Below are 17667 nucleotides of genomic sequence, written 5' to 3' on the forward strand. Positions count from 1 at the left end.
GTCAGTCCCTAAAAATGACTGTGTTATCGAAAATCAATCGAATTTATTTAATCGTTGTCCAACATGTCCAAAAAGAGCGAGTTGGTAGTTCCGCAGTTCAAAACAGCTGTTGCATTTTTGTTTACAAACTATTCAAGCGGCATTTTCTGCATTTCACCATAAATTGCAGAAATAATACTCAGGCTTAGCCATGGACGCCAAAAAAATATCATTTGGCTTCAGCAAGGTGGCTAAGAAGCCAACCATACTGCCCAGCAAACAGCCAAAGGAGGAGAAAACGGTGGAACTGATAAAATGCTTGGAGGGAAAGGAAATCAAGCTTGTAAAGTAAGTTTAAGTGTTCTTATTACCCATATTCAATTAATTAACCAATTCAATCTCTGTATTTTGCAGAGAAAAGGCGGAGGCTGCACCGCTAGTCATCGAAATGGTGGGTAGCCAAAAAACATCTTCGGCTCTGGCGAGTCTGATGAAGAGACGCGCCGTTCTATTGGGCGAAGAGGAGCCGGAACCAGAAGACGCCACACCAGCTGCCCAGTCCATAGCCGAGGTCACTGCTGGAGCCGCCGGCGAGAATCTGGAGCAACGTGCTGCTAGAGAATTGCTTGCCGCTGCTCAAAGCAACCCTGGGGAACGCTTAGATGGGCAGAAACTTGTACTACCAACTATGACAGCAGACGAACTACCTCTGGATGGCGCCAAAGAAGCCACGCTCGATGACTATGATGCAGTGCCCATCCAGCATTTTGGTTTAGCCATGTTGCGGGGAATGGGATGGGTGGATCCCCCGCCAAAAAAGAAAGGTTTCGGGCCTGTGGATGATGCGCCATTCTTGCGGCCCAAGGGCATGGGGCTGGGTGCTGACAAGGCTTTGAAACCCAAGGCACTGTTGGTGCAGCCGGAGAAGAACGAGGTTCTGGAGATCAAGAAGCAAGCATATGTGCGAATCCTCGGCGGAAAACAGAAGGACCAGTATGGCCAAATCGAGGGCTTTGATGACCATGCCGGGAGAGTAATTGTGAAAATGGCTATTGGGGGAGCCAAGGAAGCGTTCAATGAGTTCCTATGTCAGCCCGTTTCCCGCAAGGAATATACACAGTACGGCAAGTGCATAAGTAAGTCGGATGCCGCTTTTTTTTATTCATAGAAAGTCATATAATTCTATTTTTAATTACAGACACGGCCAAATACGAAGAGTTTAAAAAGCAGGAGAATGAGCATGGGCAGATAATAATTAAGGATGAGAAATCGTCGGATAGAAGGGACAGGGATCGCAAGGAGGAAAACAAATCCCATCGAGATGACGATAGAGATCGAAAGAGTTATAAGAATGAGGAATCTAGATCCTATAAGGAAGAGGACCGTCGGAGGTACAAGGATGAAGATCGAAAACATTACAAGGACGAGGATAGAAAATCCAGCCGAGAAGAAGATCGAAAACCATATAGAGAGAACGATAGAAAGCCATATAGAGAAGAGGACCGAAAACTCTATAAATCAGAAAACCGTAGCGAAAGAACATACAAAGATGAGACTAAAACTTCAAGAGAAGAGCAACGAGACAAGCAGAAATATACTCAAGACTCCCGAGGCAGCAGCTCTTCCACGTCGAAGCGAGAAGACCGACGACGTTCGCCCAGCCCTAGAAGCAGTAGACGCCCAAAAAGCAGCTCAGACGAGGCGGAGGACACCGGCGATTCCACTGAAAGTGACTCCGACTCTGCGTATGAACGCCAAAAGCATAAAAAGTCCTCAAGTAGAAAGTCAAGAAAACACTCAAAGAAGTCAAAGAGCAAATCACGGCGGGCGGACAGAGATTCCAGCTTAGAGAGCGAGGACAGCCGAGATGACGACCATCGTCGTCGCCATTCCAGCAAGCACAAAAAGAAAACAAAGAAGAGCAAGCACGCCAGGTCACGATCTCGGTCGCGATCCCGGGGCAGGGGCAGATAGTTAATACTTGGATATTTTATCTATTCAGTTGAAATCTTTTATTTAAATATAGTCCATTAAACGCTTAAGTTCTTTTGTATCTTACTCGGGATTATCATAAATTTTAATTAACTCACAAAATAATCACAAAAATGTCTTTTGTTGCGCTTTCCTTTTCTCTCTCCGTACAAATCGCCCCGATATTTCTTTGCTTTTACATGTTAAAACTTAGGAATAGGATTGATGGGGATGATGGGGATTTGCTAGTGATGCAATGAAAATTCCTTCATTATTCTGCTGCACTTATATAATATGATATTACATAGTTGAAATGCAATGCTCAAAATTTTAATTTTGTAAATGGTGTTGTTTTTGTGTATGCGCTGTGCATGATGGCAAGTTGATGACTTAGGTATCGTAATATTTTTGGTCGAATGAGGTGAGTTGAGAGTTATTTTTGTTTGAGATTTGAATTACGGATTTTTACTGAATCTTCCGCTTTCCGCACTGGATCTTCTCATTGATAATCTTTGAGACCTTCTGGGTGATGGCTTTAAAGACGTCCTTGTCCTGCAATCCCGGCCACATGGCGATCAGCAAAGTGGCCAGATACATCAGCAAAAGGTTGTTGATGATGGCCCCGATCCAGGCAAGTGCCAACAGTCCAAAGCTGATGATGATCACAAACTAAAAGAATATTTTGTGTTAGGTATCTGAGTCATAGCCTCCTCGCCTCAGCACTTACCACTGTGGACTTGCGCTCCTTGAACAGGTACTCGTACCACATCACTATGTTCGCCTTAAGGCTGCACACCTGACCGCAAACATCCTCGAACTTTGCCTCCTGGTCGCCATCCCAGTTTATGCCGCCGAACAACAGCCGTGAGACGGCTGGGAAGACGTAGTCGAGCACGATTCTCAGCAGGGCCAGAAGCGAAAGGAGTGTGATCAGGGAGAGGTCCAGGTACCAGAGCACCAGGTATAACACGCTGATTCCCCCAAACACCACTCCGGCGTAGTACTGCTTCTCCCAGGTTAGCACTCCGTAAGCACCCACGATTGCCGTCCGGAAAGGTTCCAGGTCGTGCTTCAGCTTATTGAGGGCACGCTTCTGCAAGGGAACCAGGAAAAGTCAGCCCGGGTGCAAAGTTTTCCACAAATGGCGACGCCGTTTTCTGGTCGCCGGGGCGTCGGCTTCCACTTACCTGATCTACCTGCGAGGTTGTCATTCTAATTTTTTCTTGTTACTGCCAATAAACAAAGTTCTCGAGTTCGGTTCAGAAGAATTTGTAGTCCCAGGCTTTCAGTTTCAGTTTCGATGAGTCGCAGCGAAAAATCAATTTCGGCTGGTGTTCAATTTTTTGTCAGAGTGACCATGTGTCAGATTGAGGGCGAGTTCTTTGAAAAGCTCTGACTTAGCTGGTATTTCCCTGGGACAGCTTTAATGGTCCTACTAATTGGCGCTGTTTTTAGTTTTTCTAAAAACTGTGACAAACAAATCTTTGTCTTTTCCATAAAATAAATAAATAATCCGTCATAAAACTCGACTGTACTTGTTTCAATTTCCACTCCTTAAAAGGTGTGGCAACTCTACTAAAAAAAAATACCAAACTCCCAATAAGAAATCTGTGCTTAAAATACCAAAGCGCCAAAATTTAAATAGAATTCAATTCAGATTTGGAAAAACATTTTTGAAATGTTACATTAATATATTAAAAAAACCTTCGCCCTTAGGACCATTGATTCAAACAATTCATTCATTTTTTAAGTTTTATTATTCGCTCAAGCTTGCTGAAGATTCTTGGTTGACATTCGGTTCTCTAGTACATGTATTAATTAGTTTAACTAATGCTAAATATAATCTTGCTGATCTAGTACGAGTAATTAAAATGAATTTGGTTTATCTGTAAAAAGCGCTTGTCGTAAAATAAAATGGAATAATATCATTTTGCACTGCAGTTTTCAATAGTTTATTTCTTGATTTCTTCATATATACTTTATATATTTATCATGTCTAACGATTGTTTCAAAACTCAATTGCTAAATATACATCAATATATGTGATCTGTTTTTAATTTTTGAGAATCTTGGTATTCGGAGTTCACATTAAATAAACTACATTTACATTATATATATCTGACAATTAAATTTATGAAAAATATGGTTTCTTAATATTTCTTTGTGTCTTTTGGTGTAAATAGCGTGTGGCGCGATGTCCTTTATAGGTAATATTATAATTCTTAATGTCTCTCGAAGCGGAACGTATGTTTTGGGTACGGCGCGATATAAATATAATCTCTGGCTTTAAGTTTAGCTATGAGTTAATTCTGCTTTTGAATTGTATGGTGTGTTGTATGCAGTTCTCAAATCTGTCCCACCGAAGCACTGGACTCGTGTTCATATTTCTGCTGAACATTCTGCCATTTGCACTTTCGTTAGTTTTCAATTTTTATTGGTTTTCATACACATTTAGTATATGTATATATTTTGAGTAAATTTGTATAAAGGTTAAGGTAATGCGTTTATCTTTAGTAAGGCACTAGTTACACGTTAAGACGGCGCTTAACGTGTAACTACTGACTACGACACAAATTGCGATTGCAATGCGGTTCCCTCTACATTCAAATAATCATAATTTCTTTATTCGTCGATCCGGAACGATTCTTTAAAGCTTACGTGTACATTTCATTAGCGTATTCATTTCTAGATTTTCATACATTTCCTCTTAGCGACTACGGCACTGCACTGCACTCATTCGAAACGAAACTAAACCCAACCACCTACTAAAGATAAAGACTGCCGGAAGGGCCCGGATCGGGAACTAGCAACTACATGAAGCGACTGCCACAACTGGGACTGAGCTTGGTGTGGGGTGGTTGTTGGTGGTAATAGGTTGGAATAGTGTGTACTGGTAGGCTGATAGTTTCTGTTTTTGGTTTTCTTAAATGTTTCTTGGGATTGAGGGGATAGTACATAGTTCAGTGTTCGACTTAACGCTCGATCTGGCTGGATACGCTAGTTACAATGTCTAACCTAAAAGTACATAGCATTAGATTGGGGGAGAGACAGAGAGAAATAGAAAGAGATATTGGTATTTTAGTTAGCAATGGGGTTGTTCTAGTTTCGGACTACAAACTAAGTTTGGTTCTACATACAAAGTTTAAAATGCAACGAGGGGAATTTAGTTCGTTTTGCTTGTCTTGTAAGCATATCTTGTAGCTTTGTTGTTCTGTATGCAAGTTAAAATTTATTTATCAAAATCCATTCAGTGATGCATGTGGTGTCCTGTGAGTGATTTTGGTAACAGGATATATCATGTGTATGCATTAGTTTGTATTTGTAGTCGACGGCAGTAGTTCGAAAGTTGTTTCGCATTGGACTAACCTAGTTTGCAGTTGCTACTCTAGCCCCAAATCGCGGGTGTATATGCAAGTGTGTTCAATTTTTGTTTGAATTATTTTTGGGGGAATTACATGCATAGCGGGCTAATAAGAACTAAGTGCAGGATGGCGTTTCAATTCAATTAAACCGCACCCATCTTGTCTGACCCTGATATAGTTCTGAGCTTACAATGTTCACTCAAGATTCGGAGACAAGGATGCTGACGGGGCCGGAACCGGGGCCGGGGCTTAATACTTAGGTTCAAATGAAAAACTTTCAGTTTATTATAAAATTTCACACTTTTCGAATCTTAAAATGATTTTGTTTCGTATTACATGTTCGTATGTACTTGTGATGTTCTCGTAATTTTAAATTTAATTTTTATTTTAATTTTAATGTTATGTGTAGTGTAGTGTAGGCGTTGGCGTTTGCGAACGAGTATGAGAGTGTGAGATGCGCTTATTGCTTCTGCTTCGACATGTACAATGAGATTCGCATTCTACTTAAGATAACTCACATCATAAATCATAAATTAGACCATAAACTAAAACAAGCAATTCACATAAAAAAAAATGTACACTTAAAATCATAAACACAATCGGAGTTTTCCGTGCTTTCAAAGGGCAGACGGTTTTCGGTCAATGCCGGTCCAAACTTAAAAATTAGCGAGCTGATGAACGTATTCTACCAGTATAGGTTGAACATAAAATTATAAACTTTTACAGACTGTTCTATATGTTTCATATAATACATAAGGCCTTTGAAGGGAATTGAGTCGAATTCTTAAAAATAATGGGATTTCTTCATCGTCGTTATCTTAATTACTCTGACCAGCTTCAAACTAAAGCGTGGTCTATGCTAATGCAAATCCGGCAGTCAGATGTCTGCATGCGTATGTTTCAGTCTGTGTGTTGTGTGTGGGCGGGTGTACATGGGCGTGGGAGTGGGCGTGGCATGTTGGAATGATGATAGTTCCTTGTGACACATATATTACAGATACAGATTTCATGGTTCTCGATCAATATCAACAAGCTGCTGTGCTGATCAATGCATCCACATTTGGATGTCACATTAGTCTAATGCTGATTTTGAGATTTCTTGCTTGTTTTCTTGAGTTGAAGGCGACTGTTGTCTTTTGTTTCTGTTGTTTCATTTGTTGATGTTCTGTGTCTGATTTGCATTTTGCTTTGGATTGTGTTTTTGTTTATACATATCGGATGCGTTTAGTTCAAGAGCTTTGCTACTGTTATCATTATGAGGTTGGCCAAGGTGATGCAAATGGTTGATTCTGTCAGATAGCTACCTCCGCTGACGACCACGTCCTTCTCCTCGAGGATCGGATAGTCGATGACGTGTATGATTCCGTTGGTGCACTCCACATCCGGCCGGTAGACGTTGATCTTCTTGTGGTTCCAGGTAATCACATAGCCTGCAACAAGAACACAAATATATTAATATTATAGTCTATCAACCATGATCGAGTTTTATGCAAATTCGATGGGTGGCTAATGCTAGTGGAGCGCCCGATGTGAGAGAGCTATGTATGGGCATGGTTATGGCCAGGTCGGGAGCTTTGTGGGCGGTGCAATTGGTGGGTTTGACAAACGACAGCACTCACCAGTCCATTCGTGACTAGCATACTCATCATGTAGATCTTTTCGGATTGGAAAACGGTACGGTTACGGTAACGGTTACGGTTAGATTTTGTTAGGCACAAGGCGAGAAATTTAGTTCGAAAGTTGTAGAAAAATATGTTGTACGGTTAGTAATACAGCTCGATAGGTGAGGACCAATAGAATCAAGTCAATTTTAAATGAATCGAATCGAATTGAATTGAAAAGAGAAGCAGCTGATTTCCTAACTATCCATGGGATATACTTACGTCCATTCTCCTCCTCCACGCGAATTTTTAGCGAGTCGCGGAAAGTGGGCAGGATAACGCTGCCGCTCTCCTGTGAGTATTGGACCAGATCCTTCATGGTGTAAACGCGATCTGCAATGGCCAAGTGCCTCTCCAGAATGGACTTGGACTAGTTTCAAAATATAATCGATCAGACGTGTTACAGACGAAGACTCCAAGCGGTAGACTTACATGATAGGAAAAGTCGGGCATGAAGAGCTTCTTATGGGCGGAGGGGTAATCCAGCTCGGTCTTCTGCCAGCCCTTGTCCCGGGGCACGAAGTAGGTGAAGAGACGCTGGGTGTTGTTCAGCTGGTCGTTAAAGTGCGAGAACTCGCCCATCTTGTAGGTGTCACTGTTGGGATGAATTTATTTAATTTTCCGGTTTTCTTTCGCGTTGCAATCAATCTTACCTCATCATGGGATCGGACTCCAGTTTTCCAAGTACAGTGGTGTATGGCACACCCAAAACATGATCGATGATGTGGACATAGCCATTGGTCTGGGCCACGTCAGCTTGGATAACGGTGGCATTGACACCGCCACCCTCGACCGTGATGACGGCATCCGATCCCTCGCCGCGGACGTTGAAGTACAGGAAAGTGTTGTTGTTCACTGTGGGTACCTGGGCAATCTGTCGGCAAAAAGTAAGTATAATTTAAGAAATCTATGACCCAATTTATACCTACCAAGTTGGCATTCTTCTGCCGGATCTTTTCCACGTTCAAGCGGTCCTTGATGATGTGCATGTTCAAGATTTGCCTCAACTTTTTGCGATCTCTGGAAGTGGAAACAAAGGCATTTTATAGCAAATAAAGGCATTAAGTAAAGTCTGAACTTACGCCAGAAGATTGTTAATTTTGGATGAGTTCCAAGCCTCATTGCTGGGGGCCAGAATGGTCACCTCGGATAGGTTGTTGATGTCGTCTAGGACTGCTCCTCCGTTGTCCATGATTACTTCGTAGAACTTGCGCAGCGCCCCATTCTCGGAGTTCTCCTTCAATAAATGAACCGAAAACATTAATTCAAATTATCAATGCAATTTATCTGTGTCATAGTCTTAAAGTAAAAATAAAAATTGAGCTTGGGATGTAAGGATACGCAAAAGCTTTAGTTTTTAGTTCATCTTTTAGGCGTTCGATACGTTTACTAAAAATCAATACAACTAAGAATGTATCCGATCGTGGGGGAAACCAATCATATAGGAAGGGAGATGGTTAGTCTAGCCAATTAAGGTGTGAATGATAAATGGAGATTACTGCTTTTTGACATTTTAGGAAATCTAAATGTAACTCATTTTTTTATATTTCATTTGTTTGGTGATTCGATTGTGCGGTGATTGGGTTGGATGGCAATTTGATAGCAAAGCGTTGCACTGATGACTGTTGTGGTTCTGTAGTTGTTCTGCTTGTTGTTGGTGTTTGTTATTACTTACGTTCATGAACTAAATCGGTTTAAGTTATTTAATATTTTTTAGTCGAGCAATTTTATGAAAAATTGCAATATATATTCGAATAAACGCGACCAGTGTGCCAGAGTTGTTCCGCCACAGGAGAACGTTTGAAATGAAGCACAATTGAAATATATTTTATTTTCGGTTCTTAGAGGCTTTGGGGGAAATTAGCAAGCAGTCTTGATCCTTTATTTACACAATCATTTAACGCTATGGACTGGCGTGCACGATTCAGCAAATTGAAGATTACAAAATACAGAAACCCAAATACTATTGTAGATCTAAATAATATTAAATCTCCTAAAGAAATTTTCCTGTTTCTAAATTGCCAATCGAAAATTAATATTCTAAGGATTTGGTTTCAAAATTACTTTAAACTAGTGCTGCATTTTCATAAAAGTGCATTAAAGGAACTTCTGGGGACAAGCATACTCAAAACATTTTAATATTAGGGCTATATTGAGGAGGGATGCCATGCAAATGGATTTCAAAGAAGATGCAACTCAAACGGAAATTACAACTTAATACAAAAATTGGATCAGATTTCAGTTTTGTTTACCTTGAACGACTGAACGCGTTAACGGATTGGTTTTATTTATATTCAATTATTCGGTGCATCGATTCAATATTAGAGCGATATGTGGTTGGGTTGTGTTTGTTGTTTGAAATTTTGTTATTCGGCATGTTGCGAGAAACAAAGGATAGAGGTATGGATCAGTAAATTGACAAAAGAGCGTTATACGATTAATTACAACAGAACTAGATTCAAAATTTGGAAAACTAAAACACGGTATGGGGCGCTGGCGATATTATGTGGTCTGGAGACTGGATATTGCAGATTATACGTAGAAGACATTTAGCTACATAGACGATTATTAGCAAAACATGCTGGCTGACAGCGAGCGAGTTTGTCATGATCGATGATTGATCATTGATTGAAATGAGCGGCGATGGAGGGGGATCGAAGATCTTTATGGTACATGAAGCTTTCGTCCATTTCCGTCAGATCGAGCAAAGCGTAAGTAACTTTGTAGAATTTGTTTTGCCAATATTTTTTTATTAAATTTCATGGTCTAATTCGGATCGCTTTGCACAACTGACTCTGTTTTCAATGCAATAACTGCCAGTGAAATGCATTTTGATAAGGAAGTCTGATTCACAGAGAAATTTACATGAAATACATTGCGTTTAGGCATTTTTGGTTTTGTTTTTTGATTTTTGGCAATACTTACATTACACCCAAAATTTTTTTAAAATAAAATTTATATTTTAAAAATTATTTTAAAATAAAATTTTGCTATTGATTTTACTTAGAACCGAATCAGAAACAGGCTTCGAGCAAACCCTCAAACCGAGAAACTTTGCATCAATTTACGTAAAAATTCAGTTCTAGGTAAAACGAGTCTTTGGGTTTTCGGATTTTTTAATCATAGATGTACTTGGAAGGGGGTTCTCAGATCTAGGGTTTTGGGTAAATCTGTATGTGTCTAATGTGTGGATTGGATTTCATTTTGTTTTGGCTTTGCCCCCAGTTGAGCGCCATGGAAATTGGAGCCTTGGAGACTACTACTCCCTAGCCGAAAGTTACTCTAACTTCTCTTTGAAGATGGGGCTCAGCTAAAGGCAAAGTGAAGCCGTGTGTCTTTATGTGTTTTTAGCTCTAGTGTTTAAGCATTCGCTGGGGCAGCTGGCAAGCGACTTAATTGGTTATATGTCATTGTTTACAGTATCTCCGGAGCCGCCTCCAGCTATTTATCTCAGTGCGTGCCGAGCCAATCAAAATGCCAAGCCTCTTCGCAAGCCGCAGGCACTATCACTGTTTCTATTTGTGTGTGTGGTCCGGTCTGGACCGTCTGTCAGTGTGGGTGTTATCAGTGTGTTTCTACAACTGCAGTGGCAGTTGTGACACCCCACATACCTGCAAGAATTGGGTAACCGTCGTATCGATGATCATCAGCGGGCGGTGGATGAGATGGACGACTCCGTTGCGCACTGGAATGTTGGCCTTGACGATCTCGGCCAGGACGACTCCCTCCCGGTGCTTACTATCACCCACAATCGTGTTGGACTTGACGTACACTAAAATTAGGCAAAAAGTCAATGAGGAACATGATCTTTCGTTAGGAAATCTGTATTACTTTTTCCGTTCTTTTGCTTGAAAAAGCTGACGGTAACCTTGAGGAGATCCTCAAATGCGGCGGAAGTCTTAGGATCGTCGTGCTGAGCGGCGGCAGTGAAGATGACAGTGTTTGGAATCATATGGCCATCGATGACCTTAGCATCCACCAAGCTGCTGCGAGCCGAGAGCTAAAGTAAAAAGAATATTAATATAATTGTAAGAAGTAGGAAAGTAAAAAGCCCACCTTGAAGCCCTCGTCGACGGGAAGGAGGAAGGTGTGCGTTCCGGGAGACTTGAAGACAGACTCCTTCTTGGCCAGTGTCACTTGGTTGCGATAAGTGCGCACATTGAAGTTGTCCAGGTTGAGCTGCTCGGCCTGCTGCAGGAACTTCAGGGCATCCGGATTGCTGATGGGGTCCGAGTCGCCAGACTTGGCAGTTAGCGGCTCCAGCACCTCATCAATGATGTGCATGACCTGTTTTGGGGGAAAGGGGAGCAGAAATGAATTTTAATCGGATGACTAGATGGCTGATTGGCGGCCACTGACCTGGCGCTTTCCACCGCTGTTCGTCTCTACGGTCAGCGAGGGAATGATCCGGGCATTGTTCACAAAGATGTCGCCATTGGAGTTCTTTGTGATGTAGAGTGGCGGATTGCCGTCCATGTCCGATGAAATGGTGTTGGGCAGATTCTGTTGGCTGTACGCCGCAGTTGCTGGAATTGAAGTTGAGAATTGTTTATTATTTTAATTATTTTAAATCAGATCAGCAATTTGGTGAGTCAACTCACTGATGTGGTAGAGCACATGGGCAGTTTTGCTCTTGTAGCGCTGGAAGGCTTCATTGGTGGGCACAAAGATCGTGCAGCTGCGCAGCGAGAGCGTCGAGTTGGCGATGGCATTGCTTTCCAACAGGCTGTAGAACTGCAAAGATAAAACGGGTTCGTTACACTCATTCTCCTCGCTCTGTTGCCAATATATCTTCGTTGAACCATGTGAGGGGGACTGGGCTGGGTGGGACTGGGCTAGTGGGAGGGTGAACTTCAGGGTGGCTCTGACTAGACTCTGGTTGCTGGGCGGTTTTGGCAAAACGGCAACGGCGACAACAACCCGCCATTTCCATGGCAATCTCAAACAAACTAATAAAATGAGGAACAACTTTATGCATGTCCTGGTTGGGATGCCTGCCCTGGGTGGGCATGGAGCAAAAAGGTTTATTGAACCAATTACGTAAGTCTCGGGGGTGGGATTGTGCCCCGCCCGACTGAATTGTGTGTCATTCAATCGAGAGCGGTATGTGAAAATGCATTTTCCAGCCACCCCCAAAACACGGCCAGCCACTGACCCTAAACCAGGCTTCGGGAGTCAGTTGCTGAGCCGGGCATCGGGCACCGGCCACCTGCCACATGTGGCCACCTTCAACCGCACACTCTGCGGCTTCCCGGCAAAGCACCGACCGACCGTCCGACCACCCGTCTGTCCACCACGCCCCGCTGCACATTCTCAGCCAGCTTTATGAGGTCCTGTAGCTGTATAATGACTGCTCTGTATTTGCTTCTGTGCGTGTGTGTGTGGGTGCAATGAGTCCTGTCGGGGACAACACCTTTTTCTGTGCCCTCTTTTAAAACGTTCTCTGCGTGTTTGTGTTTTCGTTTGCCCAGCATGAGTCATGGCAATTTGGCTTAAAAGTCGGTCCGGTCCTTCCCTTTCCCTTTTTCCCTTAACATTTTCATTTTCCCTGCCGGATTCACATATCTACACTCTGGCATCGCGGCGTACACGGCAAGAAAATAGTAAGCCTCACAAAATATTATGATAATAAATATATATTGATTTACTTTAATTAATTAAAATCTTCCTAATCCCAAAATTGAAAGTAAAAAATATCCTTTTAAATGCTTCTCTCCTTACGTTTTTCCCACAGTGTTTTTTTTATAATTTTTTTTAGGTGGTTTCTATACTTTTTTTGTTGGTAATTTGAGACCGTCAGTTGTCGAGGTGGTTGGCGTGGTCCTGTCCTGTCCGTGGACATTCAAGTCGACCTGGCTTTGTTCTTATCCCGTCGCCTGTTTTGGCCATAGATCGGCTGTGGCCCGGCTTGGCCGGCTTCTATTACGCTCTCGAAATGTTTTCGCTTATCTGGCAGGATACAGTGCCCTGCTGCTAAGTGGGGTATTAGGGACTGGAAGTGGCATATGTCAATGGATGATGTAGGATAGGACATTCGGCATTCAGGTACAAAGGTTTCTTTCAAAGAAAACTAAACTGAGTAGAAAGTGTATGGAAACAGAGATCCGAAGAAAGTTATATCGATCGGAAAACATTGTATTTTTTTTGTTTTCAATAACATTGAAACACTTTCACTTGGAAGCCATTTTTCATTGCCCATCTGTCAGCATCCTCCGGCGATTCAACCCCCTTGGGCGCTAACAAGAAGCCTTTGACAATTAGATGCAATTACTTTCATAAATTTTCGTTATCGAATGCTTTGCATTTGATGATTTCCGTCCCGGTTGGAACACCATCGCGATAAGCCGAAAGGCAGTTCCCAGGGGAGTCTTTTCCAAGGGGCTTGGCAATTTGGCCGTAATTGTTAGAGTATTATCCTGTCATCGATAAACAGATTCCCATCTCCGACCGGGACGTCTCATTTACTATTCAAACAGTCTCCGCTTAACCGCCGAAAGTGCTCCCCCCGGGCGGAGGATGGGATGTGGGGTGGCCAGAGCGCATTTTGAAGTTTACGAGTGCTCCGGGGGGTCCATTGACCCCTTCGGGTCGCAGACGCACCCCAAAATCAAGGGCATATGAGTCAGAGGACCAGACGGCGGGGCAAACACTGGCCACCCCACCGCCCCACCGCCAAAACTTCATATTTTTGTTAACTAATTTAAGTCGGAATCGAGTGATATTGGAAGTGAGGATGTCTTTTGGGTTTGTTTCGATAGCTTAGCAGTGTTTTGTGTTGTGTTTCGATTGCAGCTTACCCTGACTGGCATTAGACGCCTCAAGGATTTGGCAGTGCTCTGAAATGGAGAAAGAGAGGGAAGAGAAAGAAAGAAAGAGAAAGGAGAACCGCTGAGAGTTCAAACTTGTTGTGTTTCTTTCGATTTGTAGCCAAAAGTAGTACTAATCTGGTGCCTAGGCCAAAAAAACTACAATTATAGAGGGGGCGTGGCACTTGAGGAAATTCAATTTCCATCATCTAATGGAGCCATTAAAACTAATTAGCCAAGAGATGCTAAGCTTCGTTTTTTTGTGTATTTCGGGGCAGGGACAGAAATCGGAGAAGGAGCAGGGCAGGGCAGGGCAGGGCAGAGAGATCTCCCTCTGTGTGAGTGCTTGTTGTATAAATAAATTTAATTGCTACAAATTATATATGCATATGTATGTCGGTGGTAAAATTTTGTTTTGTTTATAATTGCAGCAGAAGCAGAAAACAGAAGCAGTCTTATCAAAACCCCCGACTCGAGATTCCGTTGAAACATTTCTCTTTTAATTGGCAGGGACATGAAAAAAGGGGGCCCGGAATGGGGGGAATGGGGACGGGGACCGGCATCGCTCCGAGGCCGTTTCACGCCCACGCCACGGATCCGTCGTCGTCTATGAGCGGAGCATGTGGATCCATTAAGGTCAGTCGTGGCTCATTCATCGCCTCGCCTGAAATGGATCTCGTCATATCAAATAACGCGCCTTGGCATAGCATTGTAATCTTAAATTAAATTTAATTGAATTCGATGATGCTGCGAGTGTATGAGTATGCAAGTGCACCGAGAGAAATATTCAAATCTATGGTCTACAGATACATGGCATCTCTTGACTCAGACTCAGATATCTCTTCTCAGGAATGATAATTCAGATGATCTGCAGGGTCTGTGTTTTATTTTTTACTGTGCACGGGTGTCAGTCAGCCTAGACAGAGTTCAGTCAGCCTCCCCCACTCGGCCAGCCAATTGGGATTGCCGCTGCAGTTGCATCAGTCAAAGGTTAAAAATTAAAATTAATAAAGCGGAGAAGACGTTGACGCACGACAGGAAGCGGGGGTCGATTGCAGGTCAGACCCGTACATGGCCGGCGCTGAATTAATTCCGAAAAAAATTTCAAGCCTTTGATACCTAGGAAGTCAGCGGGTTTGAGGCTCTGAGGGATTAGCAGGGCAGTGGTTTAAGATCATTTTCTAAACTCTCTCCCGATTTCCCGGTGATCCGCCAAGCAAAACCACAAGCCGTAACCCGTAAGCCGTAAACCGCAAACCAAGACGGTCACAACCTATATTTATCTAAGCCATCAGCATGTAATGAGAAGTGCAGGCGCATAATGGGAAACGAGGGCTAACTCAGCCTAAGCGGATACCCTACGAAGACAATTGTATCTTGATGCCCGTCCAATTTGGGAGGACTCCTTAAAGCGTGAACTTGACTTGCGGGATAAGGCAATAAATTCTCATTGACTCGAGAGTGGGGGGGGCGATAGTAAATAGCAAACTATGCGAATTTGATAGGGGATCAGATATTATTCTAGCCATACATGCTTTATGGGAAAAATTTACATAAGTAACCAAAGATTGTAGTCCGCCCCGGACCTAATACCAATCCACCCCGAACAGAGCTAGTCGCGACCGGAAATGTTTCCCTCTAAGCGTGGCAATCTTCCGGCCAAAGTTACAATACCCTGCCCTGGTAGTAAGGGTGCAAATGAGCACTGAATCGTCTATGCCACTTCCCTGAGACCCCCAGAGACACTTGCAACTCCAGCAATTACAACCGACTGTGGCACTCTTTCTTGCTTTTTGTCGCACGCTTTCTTTTCGGTTGTGGCGTCGAGTATTTTGGCCACTGAACGCTAAAAATAGTTTCAAAACTGCACACAGACATAGGGACAGCTCTCTGTATTAATTATAGTTTTTATTAATTAAAAAAAAAGGGAAACACACGGTGTTCTGACAACCCCTTTGATCCATCACCCCCTTAATGCGCCCGTGTGTGTGGAGAACACATGTTCCTCTTGTTATTTCAGCCGCGTACCTTTGTTGGCTTCTGACTTTTTTTTTACTTTTTAATGTACTCGGTCTATGTGTGCTGGTTTTTTATATTTGGCATTTGGTTTTGGTGGGTACTCGGTACTTGTGTGTGGCAGCGTGTGAAGGTGTAAAGAGGCAAACTAAATATAAAACTGTTATGCTCGGTGGACGTTAACGGGCAGCGTTTGACTGCAGGTTCCTCCGCCGACTTCTGTTTAATTTATGTGGTTTTTCATTTTTACATAACAGGCTCCGCCATGCATACCAAATGCCGCCCAATGGAGTTCACTAGTCGGCTTTGGGAAGTTCTCCCAAAGAGCCACCACCCGACCAAGCCAGGAGCAGCATCGATTTTTCGCAGCACCCACAACAAGTGAGATGAGATGCGGTGGCTAAAGGTCAAGGACGATGCTACTACCTGTGCCCAGAGCCATCTCTCCTTCCCTCTTGCGCAGGCTCCTCCCCACCAGCAGGCTCTGTCAAGGCTTTTCCTTTCAAGGCCAGCGAAAAGTGTCGATTTCGGTTCGGAATGGCATGAAGCTACACTGTCGAACTTTGCTCAACTTTTCTCTCAGGGTTATTGCTTCTCACACTTCTGAGTACTACTCCCACCTGAAATGAAGTTGATGACTTAGTGACCAAGTTGAGAGAGTATAGTTAGGAATACTTTTTTGATATGCAGGCAACACAAAAGACAACTGAGAGACTATTCTTTTGCCCCCAACTGTACAAGGGCATCCGCCGCTCCGAACGATTCTGCTTCTGTTTTCTTCTTCTTCATCTCCCCTTTCCATTCCCATTCCCGTAGAGCTCCTACCAGTGGCTCTGGGCTTGACTCACCTGCGAGAGTTCCGAGTCATCGCGCAATCTGTCCGCCAGGTCGGCGGCGGTGGCTGCGCTCGCGGCGCAGAGCAGCACCATTAGCAGCGCTGCTTTGGCGAACATTCTGAGCAGCAGAAGAACACAAACGACAATCGACAATCGACTACCAGCTACTGCAGGTGAGAAACAGCAACAACACCTGTTCTGGCGGCGCAGCGAGGGGGTGGCAGTATTTGTTAATGCAGCGGGCTCGCTGGTGATTAAGATCTGCAAGTTAAATGCAAAGTTTTGATAGAAAACATCGATTTGCAAATGCCTGAAAAGGAAGAGTTCTGCCTCAGGGTTCTTGGCTTTAATTTTTCTTTTTTCGGTTTTTTTTTTTTTTTGCACAATTGGCCACCCAGGGCAATACCGTTATGTCACATATAATAACACAACCAGCAGCACAGCGAAAAACATAGCACAAGCACACAAATACAGAAGCTTATTGTGCATTATTTTTGTCCCGTTTGCTGTGTTTAATTATTATGCGCATTCCAAATCCGCGGTCTCTGCTGCTGTGGCACATTTTTTTTTTTTTTTATTTATTTCTTTTTATTGTTTTTTCCTCTTATTGAAATCTCAACTTTTCGGAAGCAGCATCGGCGTCTTTTTTTTTTTTCTTGGAAAACCAAGTCGCGGTTTGGGGCTCCACAGAATTATGCAATGTTGCAAATAGGGAGAGCTCTTTTCTTTCACAAACCGGGGTCAGCGCGGGGCAATCAATACGAGAAATTATACCTTGGCAGGCACCTATTTAGAGTTATTCGCTATGCACAGTATGGATTTTCCCCGCTCGAAGAGGTTGTGGGGGGGGGGGGGGGGAAGGGCAGTACACACCAGTCGGGATTAGAACCGTTTTGCTCGGATTGTTTTTGTTGAATGCCGAGGGTTTGCTGAGAGACTGAAACAAGTTTTTGGTCTCAGGGAATCGAAATTCGATTGTCGAAAAGGAAGCTCGGATCAGGGGGTTTCTGGAATTTTAAGAATTACCAGTAACGGT

The 17667-nt window shown here is 43.2% G+C and overlaps 3 protein-coding genes across 17 annotated transcripts; 1 reads left to right on the forward strand and 2 right to left on the reverse strand.

Moving 5' to 3' along the window:
• The first annotated feature begins 65 nt into the window (after positions 1-65).
• Positions 66-2021, forward strand: LOC6500709 (G-patch domain and KOW motifs-containing protein). The gene is made up of 3 exons (XM_001953731.4): positions 66-327; positions 394-1115; positions 1178-2021. The coding sequence occupies exons 1-3, from the start codon at positions 191-193 to the stop codon at positions 1951-1953; spliced, it is 1635 nt and encodes a 544-aa protein (XP_001953767.1). The 5' UTR covers positions 66-190; the 3' UTR covers positions 1954-2021.
• Positions 1966-3332, reverse strand: LOC6499855 (ADP-ribosylation factor-like protein 6-interacting protein 1). Its single transcript, XM_001953732.4, has 3 exons — positions 3138-3332; positions 2678-3043; positions 1966-2619 (listed from the first exon to the last, which is right to left on the reverse strand). Exons 1-3 carry the CDS (start codon positions 3159-3161, stop codon positions 2416-2418), a joined length of 594 nt encoding a protein of 197 aa, XP_001953768.1. The 5' UTR covers positions 3162-3332; the 3' UTR covers positions 1966-2415.
• A 356-nt stretch (positions 3333-3688) lies between these two features.
• LOC6499854 (fasciclin-1) lies at positions 3689-17602 on the reverse strand. Of its 15 annotated transcripts, XM_044714106.1 has the most exons (19): positions 17505-17602; positions 16644-16892; positions 13771-13809; positions 11575-11707; positions 11333-11499; positions 11030-11260; positions 10805-10973; positions 10585-10745; positions 9899-9916; positions 9226-9234; positions 8649-8657; positions 8056-8210; positions 7903-7993; positions 7627-7847; positions 7406-7568; positions 7196-7343; positions 6932-6967; positions 6617-6742; positions 3689-4965 (listed from the first exon to the last, which is right to left on the reverse strand). In XM_044714106.1, exons 2-19 carry the CDS (start codon positions 16746-16748, stop codon positions 4961-4963), a joined length of 1986 nt encoding a protein of 661 aa, XP_044570041.1. In that variant the 5' UTR covers positions 16749-16892; positions 17505-17602; the 3' UTR covers positions 3689-4960. The 15 variants fall into 15 exon arrangements, with proteins under 15 accessions (XP_044570041.1, XP_044570042.1, XP_044570037.1 ...); XM_044714107.1 differs by lacking the exon at positions 6932-6967; XM_044714102.1 differs by having other exon boundaries at positions 3689-6742.
• Positions 17603-17667: the final 65 nt, after the last annotated feature.

Source organism: Drosophila ananassae, chromosome 2L (assembly GCF_017639315.1).
Source record: "Drosophila ananassae strain 14024-0371.13 chromosome 2L, ASM1763931v2, whole genome shotgun sequence".
Lineage (NCBI taxonomy): Eukaryota > Metazoa > Arthropoda > Insecta > Diptera > Drosophilidae > Drosophila > Drosophila ananassae.